Source organism: Taudactylus pleione, unplaced genomic scaffold (genome assembly GCF_031769625.1).
Source record: "Taudactylus pleione unplaced genomic scaffold, aTauple2 ptg000043l, whole genome shotgun sequence".
Taxonomy (NCBI): domain Eukaryota; kingdom Metazoa; phylum Chordata; class Amphibia; order Anura; family Myobatrachidae; genus Taudactylus; species Taudactylus pleione.
In genome coordinates, this window is record NW_028284445.1 from 18,307,211 (window position 1) to 18,330,197 (window position 22,987).

The following is a 22,987-nucleotide window of genomic DNA, read 5'->3' on the forward strand; positions in this document are numbered from 1 at the left end:
ATTTGGCCCAAACTAGTGCAATGCTTCTACTATAAGCCTATCCTGAAACTGTCAAAATAAATAAGTTATCTTTTAAATAATAGGTAGTAAAAGAAAATAGCAAACCGGTCCCAACACTGTTTTTAGCTTCTCTTTTTGTAGTTTTGAAAACTTGAACACAGCATGAAAAGTAACACATTACCTCATATTGGGCTTTTTGCTTTGCGTTGCAACTTGCTATGCAGGTGCATTGCAGGCTATTATTAGATTCACTATGACCAGAATGGATTTAGAGTGATTTAGAGTGTGCTTGTACATGTATTTTCTGAATCTTTCCAGGCGCAAATTGTGTTATTGACAAAAGCCGAACATGTGACCATATGAAAGCAGCAACTATATTGAGATGCGTGGCGATCGGCGTCTGTAGCATATGCGTCTGGTTTTTATGCTAGGCACATATCACAGGCATTTGTCCCAGTTGCGCATATATTTCTGTTATGTGCAGCAATGCATTTGCTATTGTGCATTAATTACACTTAAAAAAACCCTAATTAATGTTTACTATAATTGGCCATGTAATTAAGCTTTCTGTCTTGCTCCTGATTGTATTTATTTACATGTATCTGTATTAAATAAAGATTTTATTTAAAAAAAATGCTATACAGCATAAACAACTCCCTGTCTTACATACGGGAAACTTTTTTTGTTGCTTAGACAAACGCGCAAAAGTATATTATGCTCCAGAGCAAGGAATAAAACACCAATCAGTGGCCTGATTCATGGATGTACGCTAAAGGCACCGCCGCGGCATCTTTGTACACAGCGGCCAGGCTTTAATATGCAAAAGCTGCAGGAGGCGCCTTGTGTTAAAAGACTCCCACTGTATTCCGCTAGCTGCGTCCGAAGATGCAGAATCAGATCCTCTCCTTGAACATCAGACGGCCATTAGATATCTGAGTAACCCTCAGGGTCCGGCAAAATCACGCTTCCAGGGCCAGTGAAGCTGCATCCGAGGACGCCACCACTTGCTTCGGCATGCCCAGAAAACAGGGCCGACACCCCCCGTTTTCATGAAAAGCTCCTCATCACCGCCTCCAAACACCAGCTGCATGTCAATCATGCTATGGCTTCTGTGGTACTGTGACTAACGTCGCAGGACCAGATCTCCGCTTGTGCAGTTTAGCTCCTGTACATGCGCAGATAAAAAGTTTTAAAAAATTCAGCCATTTGCGAGAACATTGAAGTTCTGTAAACCTCCGAATCAGTCCCAGTATCAGCAGAGCATTCCAGAACAGACCATGACAAGAGAATGCACGGGTAATGGTGCATACACACGGGACGATCGTCAACGATAATGATATCGTTGAATGATCTCCGGGATGTGCTGGATGATCGATCATCCAGCAGACATCCAACCCACCAACGACCCATGAACAACAGTCGCGGGTCCCTATAGTAACCTGGTCGATATCTAGCAGGTTGGCCTGCATGCATGGGCGATGGACGATATCATTATCATCCATACGTGCCCGAGCATCGCAGGTCGTTGGTGGGTTGGAAGGGGCCAAAAAATGCACAATATGAACGATAATGTTGTGATCGATATCTTTATCGTTCATATCGAGCATTTTAATCGTCCCGTGTGTACACACCATTAGAGGGATCTTTTCTGATCCCTACATGTGTCAGTGCAGCTACGCCTCATAGCAACAACAGGGCCATATAAATAGAAAGTACGCGCAAAAAAAAAAAGCTAAAATAATAATTAAAAAAATAAATACATTATAGTTACTTACCTTTCACTGGCCAGTCCACAGAGCTGTTAACAAAAGTCGAATTCCTCAAAGACAGACACTGCGCTTACAGCACAAACCCAAACTTGGTTCGGAGCTTGCGCACCTTCAGCCTGTACACGGAAAGTTGCAAAATAGTTATGCGCTATTCATTGGACCCCAGAAGACTACCTCACCTGGACAGTGGTTTTGGGGCATTCCATGTAACGTACGGAACATAGAACACAAGAGCCTATGTTATTTATTTTTTAAGAAAACCTACAGTATAAGAAAGAGCCAGCAACGGCATGAGGAGTGCTGCCACTGCTGGTCCGTTTGGCCAGGTCCCGGCGCCTGGGCCATCGATCTGGCAAGCACGGGGACGTGCATGCGCACAGGTAGCACCGCACATACGCATAACACCAACTTCTATGAACTGCATTGGCTGCACCCCCTAGAAGTCGTGTAGGGCTGCCCGAAAGGCACAGCAGCGGCTGTTCTCTGCTACTCGCAGCCCGGACTGGCATACCGGGGGGAGACATCACCTTCCCCTAGGCTGCCTGTCCTGTGAGTGACTGGCAGGTAGCACTTCCAGTGGGAAGCCACTGCCAGTCACAGTGTAGCCAGTGCAGCAACTGGCTCACCAAAGTGGCGGATTTTACTGCATCCCTTAGGTAAAATCTGCCACTGGAAAGAACTATAATTTAACTTGTCAACCTATGTTGAAAACCCTAATTATACACAGATACAAATGTATGGGACATTTCATAGAATGGCCCTTTTTAACAAGAGCTGTGCATGTACGGAGGCAATGGTACATACTGTGCGGGTGAAATATTTTGTATCCTGGTTGCGAATGCGGCCATATGGGGCTTACATTTTCATGCAAAATAACCGAATAATGATACATAGGCCCCTTGGCTTATATTGCTCATGCCATTGTCACCATAAAAAAAAACCATTAACTTTAAGTAATACTAAAGCCTTTATTGATAAACCTGATGCACTGTGTACATACACCAGCATCAAAGCTCTTCACAAAGCTAACATCACCCACTTCCAAATAGGAATTATGGGAGTGAGACCAAGCTTGGGGAACATATGTTACCCACTCCTTTAATTACAGTAAGCTGTCTCTACTGTAGACTCCTCATACCTAGGAGCTACCAATCCCCTGCCCTTAGAGAGCAATGACTGGCCCAGGTGATGGGGGAAGGGTGGCCAAATCATGGGACTGTGCCCACACCCTCTAGGAAATAATGAAAACTACTATGCGTGTACCTAGGAGTAGGGCATTCTGGTGCAGGCCCCAGCCAGGCTCGGGTAATTAGTAACTGCCTCCTCTTCCCCTCTCAGCACCCCTGCCCTCAGAAACATCAGCACACTTCTTGTCACATAGCAATGATCCCATAGGCAACATAACTGGTTGGTATATTAACCATGTGTGCCAGTTCTAACTCTGGACAACCCCTAGTAGTCCCTCTTTTAGAGGGAAAGTCATTTTTTTTTGTTTCTTTACTCAAATTCTCCAGTCCCCATTTCCTACCATACTGTTGCCTTCTCTTTAGCCTTAAGGTAGGTACATACTTAAAAGATATATCTGCAGATCGACTGCTCTGCAGATGATGGTTGCTCATACACGCTGAACACACCATCATTTGCCATCTGGCTGTGAGTCCTTCTGGTCGGGGGTTGCGTTGCGTCCACTCACCTCGGCCTCTGCAGCAAGTGTACAGCCAACGTGATGTGTCTGTGAATGTCTGTACACAGTCGCCAATGCACGCACGATATATTGGCCGTTCAATTGAATGGCTGATATATATCAGCATTAGACCACAAGCTCCAGTAGGGCAGGTGTTGATGTGAGGGGTTCTCTGGAAATATGGTAGTAATATGCACATAATGATAATTCTCACACCAAATGCCTCATTCTAAAAGACACAAAAATGTTTTTTATGAATTCTGTCTTCAAATTTACACCTCTGTCCAGAAAACTTATATTAGACCACTGCCACGCTGAATGAATGAATAAACTAAACAAAGAACCTAGATAGATGTCTATAGAAAAACTAAATATATATATTTTTTTAATCCTTAAATGCCTGTCTGAACACAGAATTAATAGGATATAGTCATGAACCTGGAAGTAATGTGATTTAGGGAGTTGAATTTGAAGTGCACTTAATGCAGTCATCCATTTGTCTGAAGCTTGGCCAAGTGCAACAGGAAATAATATGTGATGTTTTGTACGTATAGGCGAACCAGTGTCTTTATAATTCAGTCTGCTTGGGGACACCTGGCCAGTCTCCTCTTACACGCTGTCCCCAGAGAAGAGTGTGCGGAAAGGGTTATTGAAACAGTAAGCTTGATTAATCAGACCAGCTACAGCGGGGAAGTACAATGCTGTGTGTCTCGGCAACACCTGAGAGTGTCCTGCCTCCTTCTAGTAACTTATATTGTAGTAGCAAGTGAGGGACTTGTGAATCGTGTAACACCTCCGTTTGTTCTCTAACAATTACAAGCTCAATAACAGATATCAAATTATGCACAATATAAAAATATTTATTTCAACATTGGTCTAGTAAAAACCGTAGACATGCTTTGCAGGGTAAAGAATGTGCTCATAACATATATGGGATTTAGGAATACTTGCTGCTTACTGACGTCTCAACTATGGAATAAAAGCTGGATGTTCACGTTCAGAGTGAAAGAAAATACGTGAACCTTTCCTTATGCAGAACAATAGCTCGTAAAGCAATATACTGTATCACCAGTAACGGTAAAAAACCATAACATCATTCAGATAATTAGTTCTAGAACTAGAGGTGATGGCGCGCAAGGCAAATAAAAAAAAAATGGTTATTTAAAATACTGGTTAAATTCTTATATTGGTGCTCATGCAGACACCCACTGGAAACACAGATTAGGTAAACAAGAGAGAAAGTTAAAACGTCAAATTGTCGCGTGCCACATAATCGTGACGTCGTTGGTTTATACAAACTTCTCTTAGCCATCATTCCCAAAGCCTAGCACTTCCATAGACATTTCAGTGCTCTTAGAACCTCCGGCCCTACATCCTATATGCACCTCTCCTTTATTTCCATTTCTCCTTTTACTAACTCCTGATGCAGCACTACACACTTGAAAGTTTACTTTCTCTAATCTCTCTCTTTCAACTTAAGCACTTTCCTGCAATTACACATATCTATACATAAATGAGACGTGGGATAAATATGATCGTCAGAAATGAGAAGTGGAGTATTTGAATTCATTTAACCATAAAAATGTCACTCCCAAAATTAGCTGCCATAGACACTTTCCCCACCTTCCCCACCTTGGTTATGCCATTGTCCTTTACTTAATAATTGTTTCAGCCTGAATTTCTATCTGATATACTAGACATACATTGTACTCTATGCTTCCTGACTGGAATGCTACTGTCTAATTGAATTATAATTGCTGACCTTCACTTTGTTAGTGACCATCGTTCCTTGCTTCCAGCTCAGACCTTATCTGCCTGATAAAGTTGTTGGTATGTGACTTCCATCGCCGTTGGCTGGATGCTAGTTGTAGCACTGTATGTTCAAGACCTGAGAGCAACTGAGTATTAGAGCACATGTTCACTGGGACTGGGTGCTGCTTAAGGTGAAAACCGCCATAAGCTTGTCTATAGTGACGAAACTACTGGGTTCACTGATGAATTTATTGAAATCTAGTATAGTACAATCTGGGAACTCTGGCAGGACTAGGAAGAGTGTACAAAACTAATGGGCGAATATCCCCAATCAGAAGATGATCAGACAATGCACCTAAAATGGATATAACAATGCCACTGTGCCAACTCAGACAAGAGCACAGGATATACATTCATATTCATTTTTCAAGAGGTGCAGAAGCAGATGAAACTCTAGCCCCTGCTAGGTCCACTGCAACACCCCTGCTCCGTCCCACCCCGCCCCCTTCTCCATCCCTTGATTGGATACTTACTTATTCCTGGCAAGTCCTCCTCCTCTCTGGCTAGGGTCTGTCCTTTAGCTCGCTGCATGCATGTTGGAAATGGTACAGACTTTAGAAGATTATTATATACTGTAGCTTGTTACCACTCATCTGGTTCCTGATCGCAACTCATGTTAATCCCAAGTAACAAACACCAATGACTCCATGAGAGAAGTAGGGATGGACATCGGTAGCCGGGCATCGAATGGTTGCGATGCGATGTCAACTAACAATTCAATATATATATATATAATATATATATATATAAATCCATTGCCATAGTTATACTACCGTCCAAAAAAAGGGTGGGAAATTCGGCAGAGCCTCATGGCACCTCCCGCTAACGTCACTGTAGGGGCATGCCCAGCACTCACGGAGATGCTGGACTGCCCCCAGGCTCCCCCTACACAGGGAATAAATCCAGAGTCGGAAACATCAATAGTTGCTAACCATTGGCTTCCGATGTCCAACAATAGAGGGAAGGGGAGAAAACAGCAGGGGACAGGAGCTGTGGTGTCCGATGTCGGGCTGTCTATGTGCAGAGTAACAGCACAGCACATGTGACTAGCTAACCCAGAAAGCAGGGGGAAAGCAGTCACTGAACATCCGCAGTTTCTGGCAGCATAATGTGGATGAAGGATGTCTGCATCAGAAACATCCTTCATGCTTGTGGTAGGCAGATTCAGAGGCGCCTTCTAGTGGCTGTCGCCCTTAGAAAGCTGCCTAATGGTAGTGCCAGCCCTGTATGGGATAACAACTTCCTTATTCTCAAGTTTCACCACCCCTTACTTTGTTGGATAGCCAATCTAATTACAAAATCAAAATCTAAAAATTAATTTACTTCCTGGGAAAGTTTGTAATAATCATTGGGAAGGATATGGGTATCATCTTGGATATCTTCTAAATATGTATAGTATAGTGCCTCTGGAATTCTTAAAATAGAAAAACATTCCTAAAAATTCTAAAGGTAAGAGTCCTGAGACCCTCTACAGGAGTGGGGACGCTGTACTATGAGATGTGCTCTACAAATACATTTTCATTCAATGTTTGATCTTGTTCAATCCTTGGTCATGCCTAAAAATCCATGGACTCGAATTGGAGGTGGATTTTATTGTTGATTTACCTTTATGCTAAATATTTACAGTTATTTGGGATTCCATAGATTTTTACAGTAATGCTGGGTACACACTGTACGATCTGTACCACTAACGACTTGAAAGATATCTTTCAGCGAAGTCATCCTGCCACATCTCTGAAGAGGCAAAGTTGATGATATCGTGCAAGTTGGCCTGCATGTATGGACGATCATAGATATATCGTTATCGTTCATGCGGGAACGTGCATCGTTGGTGTCACGCTTGTCACTGGAGTATTGAAAGCTGAGGTCTTAGGTTGTGGGAGGAATCGGAGGCGAGGGGCCTGGATATATGACCTCCTCATCCATGGGTCTTGGACGTTGGCGAGACCTGGTCAATGGTGCAGAGTCTAACCGGCAGAGAGGTGTTCGCCAGTGACCCCTCCAAGCGGGATATTGGCTTAGCTGCACCCTATTGGACGCACTGTTGCTCAAGATGACACTGATAATGGCACACAGGCAGAGGCGTTGGACGCACTGTTGCTCAAAGAGAGACACTGGAAACTAGTCACGCAGAATAAAGGGAATCTGGAACGAGGACTCTACTAGTTTGCACTAGAAGCGACAAACATTGTTCAGGCAACTTCCTGGAGATCTGGAGCCGGATACATGCCCCTGGGTAGCCGTTGATAGGAGCGCAGCGTCAGCTGACCGAGACCAAGCTCCCATTGGTTGGAGATACTGTCACATGAGAGGAACTGACATGGCGGCGCCCATGACGGGAACTGCGATTCCAGACACACGGCCGACCATGGAAGTCCGCTAACACCGAAGGCGAAATACTCTTTGCATCACCGGCGCCGCACCAGACGTCTGACCGCACGAGAAGTCAGGGGAAGCCGTAGCGGAGGTAAGAGATGACTGATCCTAGGCTGAACCCTGACAGTTGGTCGTTCACTGCATAAAAGTGAAAGATATATCGCTGAACTATATAGTTATCGTTCATATCATTCATAGATACTGTAAGGTGTGTACACACCATAAAATGGCAAACTTTCTTTGTTTATCCACTTACCTTCTGCCAACCAAAAGGCCATGATATTTGTTGATCAAGTTTTCAAGGACCATGAAATTCCAACCAATTCTTTAGGGCCGGTTACTATATTCTATGGGCCACGCCACATCTCGAGCATGAGAACATTAAGGTCTGCTTCCTAAACATACAGGGCTTCACCTTATTGGACGCTATTGTCTTATTGAGTAACTGCTGCTGACCATAATATAGTTACCGCACCTACCCTTTGGCTTGTATGAACTTCATACAGACCATAGTTTTATTCAAATAAGCATAGACATAAGAATCCCTGCACAGAATAGAATATTCTATATTGAAGGCTGATCAACTGCAGAGTTTGGTTGGCCCTAAAAAGAAACAAAATTATTCATGCTGACAGCACTAAAATAATATACTTGGCACACGCAAGGCAGGGGGCTGTGCAGTTTAACTGTGTTATTGAAATGGCTATATTCAGTAATTAAAGGGTTAAGCTTGGCAGACCTTTCTTATAATTACATACATGTGATGGAGCAGTTTAAAATAAATAGGCAGAAATAACATTCATATTTATGAATTATGAGGTTAATGTCGGTGTAGTTACACCCTTTTTCTGTTTATCTGGCTTCATTTCAATAGCCTAACCAAGCCTGACCTCAATACAAACATTGTCCATTTTTTCTTTATTATACCAAATGGGACAGTGAGAATTAATCCATCTGCTGTAACTATGTTTTGGATTTTTGACTTGTTCTGTGTCCGCTAACAATACAGTAACTGTCTGTTCTGTGTATCAGATGCTGGCTACAGAGCTGCTGACATGTCAAATTAAGGGGAATTTTGACCTTCAAATTACTTTAATATTTTGGCTTGTTAATTTCTTGTAAAACTGCTACTAAAAACATTGCTTTTACTTTCCTTGTGCACTTTTGGATGCGTCTCTACGCACAGTGGTTAGCATTGCTGCCTCATTGCACTGGGGTCATAAGTCCAGTTCAGACCAGGACCCTATCTGTGTGGCTTTTGTTTCTACTCCCTGTTTTGTGTGAGACATAGTGGTAGGAGTATTGATGCTTGACAAAATTAACCCTAATGAATACTTAATTTGTCTTCTGGATTTGGGACAAGTTCTTAGCATCGCCACGTTAGTGGGACATGGCCATGTGTTGCAGGAGTTGTGACTGGCTATTCCGATGTGCTTGGGGGGGTCTATTCATTCTCTAACACTAGTGTATTAATACTATGTAGTACTATTTTCCAGAGGCGTCACTAGGGTTGGTGTCACCCGTGCTGTAATGCACGGTGACACCACCCCCTCTACCAGAAAAATAAAAAAATCGGGACCAAGGTGCGCAGCTCCGTAAACTCTTCCCCCTTAGCTGTCCAGCAGTCACACTGTGCTCCTCACAGAATGCCAGGCGCTCCCGGCGGGCGTGACGATGCCACGCCCGATATTCTGGGTAGCAGTGCTTAAAGTGGTCCTAGAGATGTGGTGGAACGTCCCCCCCCCCTCCCCCGGCGATTTATCAATAAAAGGACAGCGTGCGCCTAAGGTGTGTGGCACAAAAAAGGGGCGTGATCTTGAAAGAAAGGGGCATGGTCATACAATACTATCCCCAATTCAAATTACGCCACACAGTAGCACAATCTTATCCACATTACACCGCACATAGGGGGTCATTCAGACCCGCTCACGAGCGCAGGACGCTTGCAAGCGGGTCGATGTTCCCCCACTGCGCATGCGCACGACGGAGGGAGCTCCGTCGTGCGCATGCGTGAGACCCGGCGAGCGCCGGGCTCTTCATCGCTCCGGGTCTCGCACCAAAGGGGGCGTGCTGTTGATGTTGATTAACAGCACGCCCCCTTTGGTGGGCGTGCCTGCCAGACGGAGGCGTTCCCATGGGAACGCCTACCGTCTGAAGCCGGCCCCACTGACATCACTAGTGATGTCAGTGGGAGTGATTTTGGCTCTGATACAGCCAAAATCACTCCAGGGCTTGCGGCAGCGAGACCCTACCGCAGGGTCTCCGTCGCAAGCCCGATGGTCGCGATGGTCAAGACCATCGCGACCATCATCATGGACGCTTGCATATGCTGTGGGTGGTCACCCACAGCTATGCGAGCGGCCAGGAGACCGCTCCATTTTCATGGAGGAGGGCACTGATTCAGAGCGAGCGCTCTGGTCAGAGCGTTCGGTTCTGAATCAGGCCCTTAGTGCTCCTGATGCACATTACACCATAAAGTATTGTCCCTTATATATGTTCTGACACACAGTAGTGCCCATTTTACACAATGACCACATTATTGACCCTTATACACAATGCCCACAGTAGTAGTGCCCCTTATTCAATGCCCCCAGTAGTAGTGCCCATTATGCAGTTCCCCCTTTAGTAGTACCTCTTTATGCAATGCCCCCTGTAGTTGTGCCCAATATGCAATGCTTCCTGTATTAAAGCCCATTATGCAATGCCTCCTATATTAAAGCCCAGTATGCAATGCCTCCTGTATTAGAGCCCCTTACGCTGTGCCCCCAGTAGCTCCCCTTATGCAGTGCCCCCAGTTGTGCCCCTTATACAGTAGGCCCAGTAGTGCCCCTTATACAGTAGGCCCAGTAGTGCCTCTTATGCAGTGCCCCCTATAGTGCCCTTATACAGTACTCCCAGTAGCGCCCCTTATACTGTGCCCCCTATAGTGCCCTTATAAAGTACCCCCAGGAGCTCCCCTTATGCAGTGCCCCCAGACAGTAGTGCCTCATATGCTGGGCCCTCAGTAATGCCCTTATACTGTGCCCCCTAGACAGTACCCCCAGTAGTGCCCCTTATACAATACCCCCAGGAGCTCCCCTTATGCAGTGCCCCCTAGAGTGATCTTATACAGTACCCCTGTAGTGCCCCTTATACAGTACCCCCAGTAGCGCGCCCCTTATACAGTGCCCCCTATAGTGCCCTTATACAGTACCTCAGTAGTGCCCCTTATACATTACCCCCAGGAGCTCCCCTTATGCAGTGCCCCCAGACAGTAGTGCCCCATATGCTATGCCCTCAGTAATGCCCTTATACTATACAGTACCCCCAGTTGTGCCCCTATGCAGTGGCCCCAGAATGCCCCCAGTAATGCCCCTTATACTGTGCCCCCTCCCCTGCGCAATACTACTTACCTATCTTCAGGATGTCCAGGCTGGCTTCCACTAGCAGTGTCCGGGCGCGCACCTCCTCCTTCCTCCGGCATGCCGCATGCGTGATGACGTCACCGCGGCCGGCGTCCAGAGCAACACACAGGCACAGAGAGATGCTCTGTGCCTGTGTGTGGCTCTGGACGCCGGTCGCGGTGAGAGAATCAAGTGACCCCCTGCGGCGGCGAAGTGCAGGGCCTTGGGGTCGTCGGTGGTGCCGAGGAAGGGGGTGTGCTGGCAGCAGATGCGGCCCGCGGGTCTGTATGCTGCTCTTTTTGGTGTCACTCCCTTGAAGGGTGACACCCGGTGCGGGACACCCCCCTTGTGATGCCACTGCTATATTCCTACTTCTGGAGCATAGGAGACATTACTGGTTAAATTGGACCACTGTAAGGGCATTATACTTAGTACAGCATAACTTGAGTTGATATCCCTAAGCCCAAGGGCATAGTTATATTAGGTGCAGAAAGTGCGGCTGCTACTGCCTCTGGGGCCGGCCCTCTCCTTGCACCGAGTCACACTGCCATCTCCTGAGCCCAGCTTTTCTATTCTCACCAGAGTGCTGCTGCAGGGCATCTGGGCCCAGAGCTGATCTAAGCAACAGACATCACTAGCTGCTGCCTGCATGCATTGTGATGTCACAATGCAGGTCACTGCCCTATATAAAGGATGCCCAGCTACTGGCAGCCATTTTGTGGTGGCATTTGACCTACATTGGTACACTCTGAGTATTTCCTGCTTTATTTAAGCAACTTTGGATAACGACTACTGATAAGGATTTTGGGTTACATCTTTCAATAAGGTCCTGAACAGCAGCATCTTTAGAAAAATAATCTGAATAACATTTTCAGGTAAGGACTATATAACAAATTTTGGCCTGTCACCTTTACCCCTTCAGACACCTCCCTCCACTTTATCTGCAGGTTTTAATTTAGAAACAATGGATAGAGTAAATTATTCAACTAATATGACTTAAGATGGCTACATGCTTGTCATATCCTCTGGGGATCCAACGACTGTTGACCATACTTGCTGACTATTAAATTTTCCTCCACGGGAGAAGCCCAGGGAGGTAAAGCAGGTTGGTAGAGTTGGGGGCGGGGCCAACTTGATTGTTCCATTAAGCCACGCCCCGTGCTAATTCAATGCGATTATGCATATTTTAAATAGTGGACGGGGCTAAATGACACGATTCTCATATAATCGCGTCGTTAGGTCCCGCGCCCAACGCTCGGAACCGTTAATCACCATTCATTTAATCCTGCATGATCCTGCCTTCTGAGTAGGCAGTGCAGTTTTAGGATCAATTACTGTACAATCAAATGGATAAACTGTAAAATAATTTGCAGGGTGGGGGCCTGTGGACATTTTGCTATGGGCCCCCATAGGTCTTGCTATGAGATGGGTACGGGATGCCGGCGCTCGGGATCCTGGTGGTCAGAAACCTGACGCCAGCATCCCGACAGGGTTAGGATACCGACACCTGTCGGTAGGTATCCTAAACCTCCCCCTCTCAGGGACGTGCAGTTAGGGGAGGCAGAGCCTCCCCTGTCATACTCCTGAGATTTGATCTGAAAATTATTAGAATAATACAAAGAAGATATTTATTACTTATAAACAACTTCTTTGTTTATTGTAATCTTTTTTATAGTTAACACTCTCCAGTTTTTTGGAGCTCCCTGGGACTGCAGGAAGACCAGAGATAAGGCAGCAAACAGCTCAGCCTCGCTTCTGCATTGTCAGTCAGTCAGACACTGCTTGCAGAACTGGAGGCAGGGCCACACCACAGGCTGTAAGCTGCACAGAAAGAGAGCTAATAGAGGCATGCCTCTAAGTATGGGGGACATGCATTGAGCACTGATGGACACCTTAGATGTGTCATATGACCAGGAAGTACACTGCAGTGTTTAGAGATCAGATCTCAGTCAGCAGCAGCAAGAGAAGACACAGTGATGCAGGTAGGAGAATCAATGGATACTGAAGCTTTAGTGTAGTGAGGGGAGAGTTACAGTGAGTAGGGGGTGAGACAAGCTCCCAGCACTCAGACCCATCTCCATCTGTGCCTCCCCAGCCATTAACCTCACGTCACTGTCCCCTCTTCCTACCCTAACCGGTCCCTGAATCTGACCTAACTTCCACCCCTCCACACCCTAATCCTAAACTTCCCCCCTTAGTACCCTAACGCTAACCCTCCCCCTAACCCTGCTACTTACCTTCGGGATACCAGCGGTATTCTGACTGCCGGAATCCCCACGGTCATGATATTGACCACATCCCCTTGCTACGCCTCTGCCTAAGTCATCATAGTGCTATCAAATGCATTTACAGTCTGTCTGTTAACACATGTATGGTTAATGTGCATACTGGTGAATACTGAGGATGCCCTAAAAACCCCTTTCAATCAGTAGGTATTATAAGAGCAAGGTTCCCTTGTAGAAACAGCATATGATGGATAGTGCAGACAGTTACCTTTCTTATATTAATTCTGAGTCACATGGATCTCTCAACGGAAGCAAATGGCAAGTTTGCTTACAGCACATACCCAGATGTGAATTTATGCATATCTGAGTTGGGCGCAACATAACCGCATCTCATTCGGTGAAAAAAGGGCGTTTTGGGGGTGTGAACTGGCCAGTGACAATGCGATCGCATGTAACCACCCTGACTTATGGGAGTGTCTTGAGGGTATATCAAAAGCTCTGTGCGATTGTAAGTCGTGCATATGGGGCAGGGAAGCCTGTTTCTGCCGTATCTCCTGCACCTAGCATGGGGCTGGTGCTCATGCAGATACTTATGATGGTTTTTGCTGCGCCCGTTGTAAAATCCAACGGGCAGCACTGGTTCTGCTTGCAGACGCATGATCCCCCGCAACGCATACTGGCATTGGCATAAGTTAGTAAATCAGGCTGAAGCGGCTACCCGTAACTACCAGCACTTTGCGTGTGATTCAGAACCAGCCACACAGTGACTCACCTGATGGCTGACGTATTTTACCAGAATATCCCATCGATGGATGGTAATATATTAAGAAACAATAATAACAACATAAGCCACGTAACATTAATGTACTAAAACTTAATTTAACTAACATTACAAAGTGAAGGGGCAAAAAAGAAACATGTTGGGTCATTTTAACTGTTCAGATATACGGTAGACCGGGGCAGCGAGACTGGTGGTTCCTCAAAGAATAGATAATGTGTTGAATGTACAGATGAGGGGACATTTAGGGAATATGGATCAGAATGCTGTAAGTAACTTTTGACTTCAGTTCAATAAAACATTTTGTAAAGGAGATGTAAATATTATTTTTTTTTTTTAAATAGGTTATAGACAAAAGTGAAGCTAGTAGACATTAGGGGGTAAATTTACTAAGATGAGAGTTTTTAGAAATGGAGATGTTGCCCATAGCAACCAATCAGATTCTAGCTATTATCTTCTAGAAGGTGCTAGTTAAATGTTAAGTAGAATATGATTGGTTGCTATGGGCAACATCTCCACTTCTAAAAACTCTCATCTTAGTAAATTTTCCCTGTAAAGTGCAAATAAAAGCACATAGTTCAAATGGAAATTTTAAAACAAAATATATTTGAAGTAACTACTGTTGCATGCACTTTATGTCAGCAACCTTTCTAGGAAGTAAAGGAAACCAATGTGGTTAAAAAAAAGTATTTGAGGTAATAGGTTTAATAATAGAACAGTTACATTTTTAAAACCATAAGGGACTGAAAATTCATTATGTAAATACATGTAATGTAGCAAAATCAGATTAGAAGATTGATCCTTAAATATGGAATGCAAAAAAGATCAAGTGTAATTACAATACAATTTTTGACAGCAACAAAAATAAAACATATAATACTTGGCCACTTCTTCCCATCTGAATTCACACAGGCGGAAACAAATACAAGGAAATAGGTTGTGCAGCAAAATGCTATGCAGATCATTACATTTATGGGGCTTTATGCAATGTTAGGAGCAGGGGAGTAGCGAGGGTGACAGAGGGCGCCATCCAGGGTCCCGGAATTCATGGGGCGCTGCACAGTATGATGGCCGCCTGTTAGTTTTATCTCGGTTTGTTTGCTCTATATCCTAAATAAGTTACGGATCTGAGATCCGTTTCTACATTTCATGCTCCATCAAACTGGCCAGATTGTCTCCCCTCTGGCCCTCCATCCTCTGTGATCATCTTCTGTCACCTCCTCTTTCCTGTCACATTGATTACATTCACTTCTCACCTCTTTAATTCACTCCCCTCTCTACCCTGTGATCGGCTCTTTGTCCCTGTCCTCTCCTCCCCTATTGGCTTCTGTCACCTCCCCTCTCTGATTGGCACTTTCCTCTCCCCTCTCCTTTTTGTTCCCCTCCATCCTTCTCTCCTCATTCTGTGCTTCAATGGACTTAATAGTTTCACATCTGAGGTAAAATCCTAAACTTCAATTATAAGGTATAAGTTTAAAAAAGTCACTGCTTTGCTATTTAATGTAATATGGTGCTCCCAGGCATGACCACACAGTGTTATTTGAAAGGTCTTTTAAAAAATATTAGGAGACCTGAAATAATAATAATGGTGATAAACAGAACATGGTTAGTAGTACTCACATTAATATAGGTGCAGTGTATATTTGGTATAGCTGCTTGGGGCAGTAATTGCAGTATTAAGCTGTGCACCCTGTGTTATCTCACTCTAGCACATGTATTCTGTCAACTTAATTTAAATGATCAGAATATTATAATACAATCTCCTCTATTGACTAATAATAATGATTCAAAGGAGATAAAAGTCAAATCCTAGGTGCTATACATAAATAAAGCAGTGCCAAAGGAGCTACCCCTTATTTTCATCACCGAAGCATTCTATTCCCCCAATGGGACCTCAACGCCCAGCGTGATACTGCCACTGTTTGCTATTTTTCTCTTCATTTCAGTATTCCCCCGCAGGCTGGCCATACCCCACTATCACAGTTCAGTACAGGGAGTGGGGCGCTATGACATGCAGGGAGGGGGGCACTATGACATGCGGGCGCCATGGTTCCACGCTACTCCTCTGGTTAGGAGCAAAACCACAACAAAGGAGCAAATTTGTACCTTGGCTAAACCATATCACAGTGCCTGCAGGGGGGGAGGGCACATTTAAAATGTCAAGACAGATTTATATATATGGTAAGGTTTGTCCTAGTTTAATTCTAAATTCCAGTGAAAAAGCAAAGCTTCACAGTATTTATGCACTACAAACAAAAGCAGCCAGTATTTTCCCTGCATATAATAAATATAAATGTGACCCCTATATTGCAAGATGGTTTGCTTTGCTCAAAACTCAGATTAAGCCCTACAGTATAGTGTAGCATAGCAGAATGTGCAGTTATGCTTAAACAAGATAAAGATATATAATACCTCTTTTCCACCAAAATCCCAGATGCAGCCCGGGACACTGAACACGAGTTTCAAGCTGTGTCACAGCAGCTTAAACCACGTTTACACCGTAGGCTGGACCCCAGATATTGCCAGGGCTTACCTCTGCTGGTGCTTGGAGATGACATCATCCCCAAGCGCCGGGAATGCGTATCTCCCTATGTCGTGAACAGGTCCCAGGTCAGTCGACTCTGGATTTTTTCTAGGAGCCATTTCCACTGAGCTGCGACCCGGGTTGACACGGCAATAGCCCGGGTTTTAGCAGTAGTGGAAAAGGGGTAGTAATCATCAGGCCCGGATGGTATCCACCCATGTGAGCTAATGGTACTGATGGATCATGGTATGTTATATTTACGGTCTTCCTCAAACCAAGGTCAATATGCCTTAAGCAGAAAGCAGATGGGTAGAAATTTTTTATTTTTTTTTCACTTTTTCGGAACAAGGAAATGATTCATCTGTTAGCCTGACTTCTGTTGTAGGTAAATTATCTGAAGACATTCTAGGGGATGGGATTCTAAAACTTATTGTAGAAATAAATTTTAAAACACAGTAAAGGTATGTTACGATTTTACGCAACAGTTCAAAGTTTTACAAGGTCAGTAGGAAAAAGTATGAACTTGTGTAGACAGCAGATGAGGACATGCTTCCGAATATTGTACTGTTATGCGACTGTGAGCAGAACTAACTGTGGCAGAATTCACTCACCAGAGGACCAGGCTTTAATGGGTATGTGGGCCATGCTTGGGTTTTCCAGTTTGGAGAGGGTCTAAATACACCAATAAGGTCTCTTCTGTGAGGGAATGAGGTGGAGTAGGAGGGAGGGAGCAGCAAAGTGCGCATAGTAGGAGAGGAATTGATCCTGCATGTGCCACTCAGAACCTCCTCAAGCACCATAAGTATACTTGTGGCATTAGTGCCAAGTGTTGCCTATGTTCCAAGTCGGAACAATATACCTTATGATAAATCGTATAGTGTATACCCAGCTTTGCCATCGCTAGGATCTCTCAGCTGTTCTGGGGAAGTTTTCTTGTTAAAATGCGACAACAGAACATCGTTCTTATCGCCACTTAATGATAAATATTCTCATAGTAACTAACATACCCTAGAACACAGGTTCTCAAACTCAGGACCTGATTCAGCAAGACTCACAGTCGCTCATACGCATGCAATCGGACGATTATTTCGCACTGCGCAGAGGATACGCAGACCCATCGCAGATTGACAGGAAGTACCGTTTGTGGGTGGGGACGGGGGGTGGCCGGGCAAACGCAGGCGTGCCAGTGCGTTTCAACGGCGTTGCGTGGGGGTGCATAAATTAGCCACTGCGATACCAGACGCAGCCTGAGGTCTCATAGCGTGCACTGAAGTAAGCAATTCCTGAGTGAGGTCTGACCTGCCTTATCTGTGGGTATGGGTCCGATGTTACCGATTTTTCACTATGTTGCCAAAGTATACAGATGTGAGTAAGGGGAAGTGGGCGTCCTTATGTCATACTGCGATCGCAATGCGAATGCAAACATTTGCATATAACCGCTGATATTAGCAACTGCGTTACATGCGTATAAGCAGAATAGGCTCAGGCCCTCAGTCCTCAGGACCCCCAAACAGTACATGTTTTCCAGGTCTCCTCACCTTAGTTTTACCTGTGGAACTTTTAAAATGTGTCAGTGGGTAATGAATACAGCTGTGCACCTGCTAGGTGACCTGGAAAGTATGAACTGTGTGGTACCCTTCATGTGATTTGTTACTTTAAGTTTATTTTTCATTAAATACCCAGTAAAAACATTGATTACAAGAGGCCGTATACCTCTGCACATTTATATGCATTTTTTTGTTGCTCTGCTAAGGTGAGGTGGAATTTTGTGTTGATGGGTGCCTGCTGTTACCAAGCAATAACTGTGGAAGAAATCATATGTTAAAAATATTGGAGTTCTTGTATTAGTCAGCACAATACCTCTGTAAGACATGCACAGTACGTATATTAATGCACAGTTCTTGTATTAGTCAGCACAATAGCTCTGTAAGACATGCACAGTACGTATATTAATGCACAGTTCGTACATTAGTCAGCACAATAGCTCTGTAAGACATGCACAGTACGTATATTAATGCACAGTTCTTGTATTAGTCCGCACAATAGCTCTGTAAGACATGCACAGTACGTATATTAATGCACAGTTCTTGTATTAGTCCGCACAATAGCTCTGTAAGACATGCACAGTACGTATAATGCACAGTTCTTGTATTAGTCAGCACAATAGCTCTGTAAGACATGCACAGTACGTATATTAATGCACAGTTCTTGTATTAGTCAGCACAATAGCTCTGTAAGACATGCACAGTACATATATTAATGCACAGTTCGTACATTAGTCAGCACAATAGCTCTGTAAGACATGCACAGTACGTATATTAATGCACAGTTCTTGTATTAGTCAGCACAATAGCTCTGTAAGACATGCACAGTACGTATATTAATGCACAGTTCTTGTATTAGTCAGCACAATAGCTCTGTAAGACATGCACAGTACGTATAATGCACAGTTCTTGTATTAGTCAGCACAATAGCTCTGTAAGACATGCACAGTACGTATATTAATGCACAGTTCGTATATTAGTCAGCACAATAGCTCTGTAAGACATGCACAGTACGTATATTAATGCACAGTTCTTGTATTAGTCAGCACAATAGCTCTGTAAGACATGCACAGTACGTATATTAATGCACAGTTCGTATATTAGTCAGCACAATAGCTCTGTAAGACATGCACAGTACGTATATTAATTAATGCACAGTTCTTGTATTAGTCAGCACAATAGCTCTGTAAGACATGCACAGTACGTATATTAATGCACAGTTCGTACATTAGTCAGCACAATACCTCTGTAAGACATGCACAGTACATATATTAATGCATGGTTCGTACATTAGTCAGCACAATAGCTCTGTAAGACATGCATTGTTTTCAGAATGAGCAGTTTTAGAGTTTAAGACCAAGTTAAAGCTACTATTTGACATTAATATACGTTCTGTGCATCAAAGACTGTAAAATGACTGAGTGGAATATATACCTGAATTAACGAAAGTGATTATATTTAAATAAATCTCTAAACGATGCTCTTTGTGGATTGGTTGATGCAAAACACATGGAAAGGGCCAGAGATATCTCTGCAGCTTGAATGACTGCAAACTTAGGGCCTAAAGGACCCCATACATCTGCGACGGATTGCCACGATCCTGCGATGCTGCAACCTGGGATCGCAGAAATCCAACATGTTGGATTTCACCGATATGACAAAAAATTATCATGATTGTCAAATCAGAGGAATGTAACATGTGAAATTTCAGCGATCCTGCGATGGATCACTGAACATCGATGATCCCCCATCTGATCTCAGGATTGCGACGATCCGTCGCAGATGTATGGGTACCTTGATTCAGAGATGTACGGTAACCCGATGGTTAGCGCACATCTCCGATTGTTAGAGGACTGCTCCTGCGCAGGATGTGTACTGCGCATGTGCAGCCCTCCATCTGCGAGTCTGCTCACAGTACGTCCCAGCCGCAGCCTGATTGACAGGCTGTGGCGTTTGGGAGGCGGAGCGGGGGAATTCCAAAGGGACCATGCCAGGGTCTGCATCGGTGGATGCAGATGTCCTGGCCTTGCAAGCTGACAGGACCCAGTCAGGCTGCGGTAAGGGGCAAAAGGGGCAACCGTCACGACCAGTGGTTGCGATTGTTACCATGGTGATCCCAGGTTGTGACCTCGCTCGCAGTGCTGGGATTGCAGATGCAGCAAGGAGGTGTCTGTTTCCTGAAGACACCTCCTGCTGCATTTGCATTTTAGATGGACAGAATTGCACAGCCCCTTGTGTGCTGCTCTGCAGTTCCGTCCATTTCTGAATCAGGCCCTTAGCTTTTTTACTTGCACTAGATCATATTAGGACACTGTACATATGGAAGGTGGCTTCAAAGGTCTGTAATAGAGTGAAGTAGGTATGGAGTTCAGTAGAGCAGTATCGAATTGCTCCAACATGTATAGTTCTTAAACATCGACCATCGATGACATCCCTAGAGAGAGGAGGTTCTCTACTAGAATTCAGCACAACACTGTGAAATACCTTGATACAAGTCCCTGATGTAACAGTGTGCTGGAAATTATTATTCATAAATATACAGCTCACATTTGGGACATAACATGGCCAACAGATTTTAATCACTTTGTTTTTAATAGTTTGCTTTATGTAGAAGATCCTCTTGTGAATTTTAAAAATAATAAACAATTATGAAGATTTAAATTCCTATTAGTTGAGATCATCGTGCACCAAACCAGAACCCATTTGGTTCTTCTTGTCGGTAAACTGTTCTACTTGTCTAAGGATGGGTTTATTTATTGCCATAACAAATATCCTGCATTAGTAACATATTTTAGATAAAAGATATCAGTTGTAACACATCATTGGTGCTTTCGGAAGATGACTGCACACAGGCCGGTAGCGTTCTTCTTCGGATAGCAATTTTATAAAAATAACTGTGAACGATCCAATCCTTGTTGACCAAATTATTACTGGACATCTAACCCCTAATTTGGGTCTCCTCAGTAAAATGTTAATAAACCAGTAATGTATGTTTAAAATTCCTAATCAGAAAATGAAGCCAGGACACTGGGGAATGCCAGTAATCACCAGTAAAAGACATGCATTTCTCTATCTCACTTTTCCTACAGATGCTGTGTTTAGCAGTGGACATGTCACCGATTATTTATTTGTTGGAAATATTGTTTACACTGTAAGTATCTCTATGGGGAAATCTATGTTCTTAGTGTTATTGCATGTCTTGCAGTGTACTTGCTGCATGTTCATGTGGTTTTCTTTTATCTATTTTTTATTTACAGTATGTTGTGGTGACGGTCTGTTTAAAAGCTGGCTTAGAAACCACAGCATGGACAAAGGTAAGTAAGAATTTAATATGGAGAGATAACATAACGTGCTTACCTACCAGCTGGCTAGTGTTAGCATAATGTGGGTGTGCCCTCACCAGAAACGTGTTTTTAATCTCAGCGAGGTTTGGGTATAGTAAGGGTGCGGCCTAATTTGTCCATATTTTCTAGTTGGGAATGATGTAAGGTTTGTATTATGTAAAGGTGCAACTTTGATTGTTAACAGAACAGCTAATGGGATATACTGTCTATAGTTCTTAGAAAACCAGAAAACTTAATGCTTCACCAAGAAATAATGTGCACACACACTCTGCAGGCAGTCATTTTGTGGGCTGAACCAATAGGCTATGCCACTGGGGTTGATAGCTTAGGTTTGTACAATACCTTTACCTCATAATTGCCTATTTTTTAATTCTCCCTGACCACCCGCTTAATGTGAGCCTCTGAATATTCCAGAAGAGTAAGCAAATATGGGGTCTATGTACTAAGCCTTGAGAGTGATAAAGTGGATGGAGATAAACAACCAACCAATAAGTTCCTGTCATTTTAAAGGCTGTGTTTGAAAAATTATATGTAGGAGCTGATTGGTTAGTACTTTATCTCTCTCCAAGGCTTAGTACATAGATACTTATGTTTTACTCCCAGTTTCTGTTCCCCTTAATTTTCCTGACTCATATTCATTCTTTTGCATTGCACTGTGCTGCCCCCTGGCACCTGCATGTGGTCAGCTTCCTGGAGCCGGCGGCCTCACCCCCTAGGTGTGCAGTCATGATGTCATGGGTTTAGTAGGCTGGGCTGGCAGAGCGTTATGGCGCTGGTGTTAGCATAGCAGTAGAGTTATATGTGGATCTTACTGAACACCTTAAAAATCCACACTTTATACTGTATACCCGTGCATTTTATTTTGCCTATTTTATTTTGTCGAGACAAGCAAATTGTATATTAATATTAAACTGTCTTTTATCTTGCAGTTTAGCCACCTTGCTGTTTGGGGAAGCATGTTGATGTGGCTGGTGTTCTTTGGTGCTTATTCTTCTATTTGGCCTATCATTCCGCTTGCACCCGATATGCTCGGACAGGTCTGTTACATAAAACATTTTTTATTTATATATTTATTTTGTTTTAAATGAGAAAGATGTTTGTATGTTTATACACATTTGTTTCTGTAAGAAATACAAGACTGTACTATGTATATTAGCATCTCAGTATAAATATAGGGTGGGTGTTGCGCTCCTATGAATTTCATTGGACCCACAGGAATGACATGTGTAGTTCCACATGCCAGGGACATGGACCTATGGGACATATTGATGTCACGTCCTGCCTGGCCATTAGAAGGAGGAACTATAAGCAGCCGTCTCCTCAGTGTGTCATTGGCACAACCTAGAACCACCATGAAAAAAAGAGTGATAACAGAATGGACAGATGTCATGTTTTCTCTCCTCCCCCATACTGCAGTGGCAACACTCATACATCTACTGAATCCCCCTAAATTATCTGACCCTGCACTCTTTGCCTTTGGTTCTTGGGAGAGAGTACGAGACAGAATTAGACAGAGATAAATAACTAGCATTTCTGGATTAGCAAACC

The 22,987-nt window shown here is 43.9% G+C and overlaps 1 protein-coding gene across 2 annotated transcripts in view; it reads left to right on the forward strand.

The window, feature by feature from the left end:
• The window catches only part of ATP8A2 (ATPase phospholipid transporting 8A2), a 758,530-nt gene that overhangs the window by 549,180 nt on the left and 186,363 nt on the right, over nt 1–22,987 (forward strand). For both annotated transcript variants that reach the window (XM_088460283.1, XM_088460284.1), the window contains 3 exons: nt 21,185–21,246; nt 21,353–21,409; nt 22,369–22,476. In XM_088460283.1, coding sequence (XP_088316409.1) covers nt 21,185–21,246; nt 21,353–21,409; nt 22,369–22,476 — 227 coding nt within the window. The remainder of the gene's footprint in view (nt 1–21,184; nt 21,247–21,352; nt 21,410–22,368; nt 22,477–22,987) is intronic.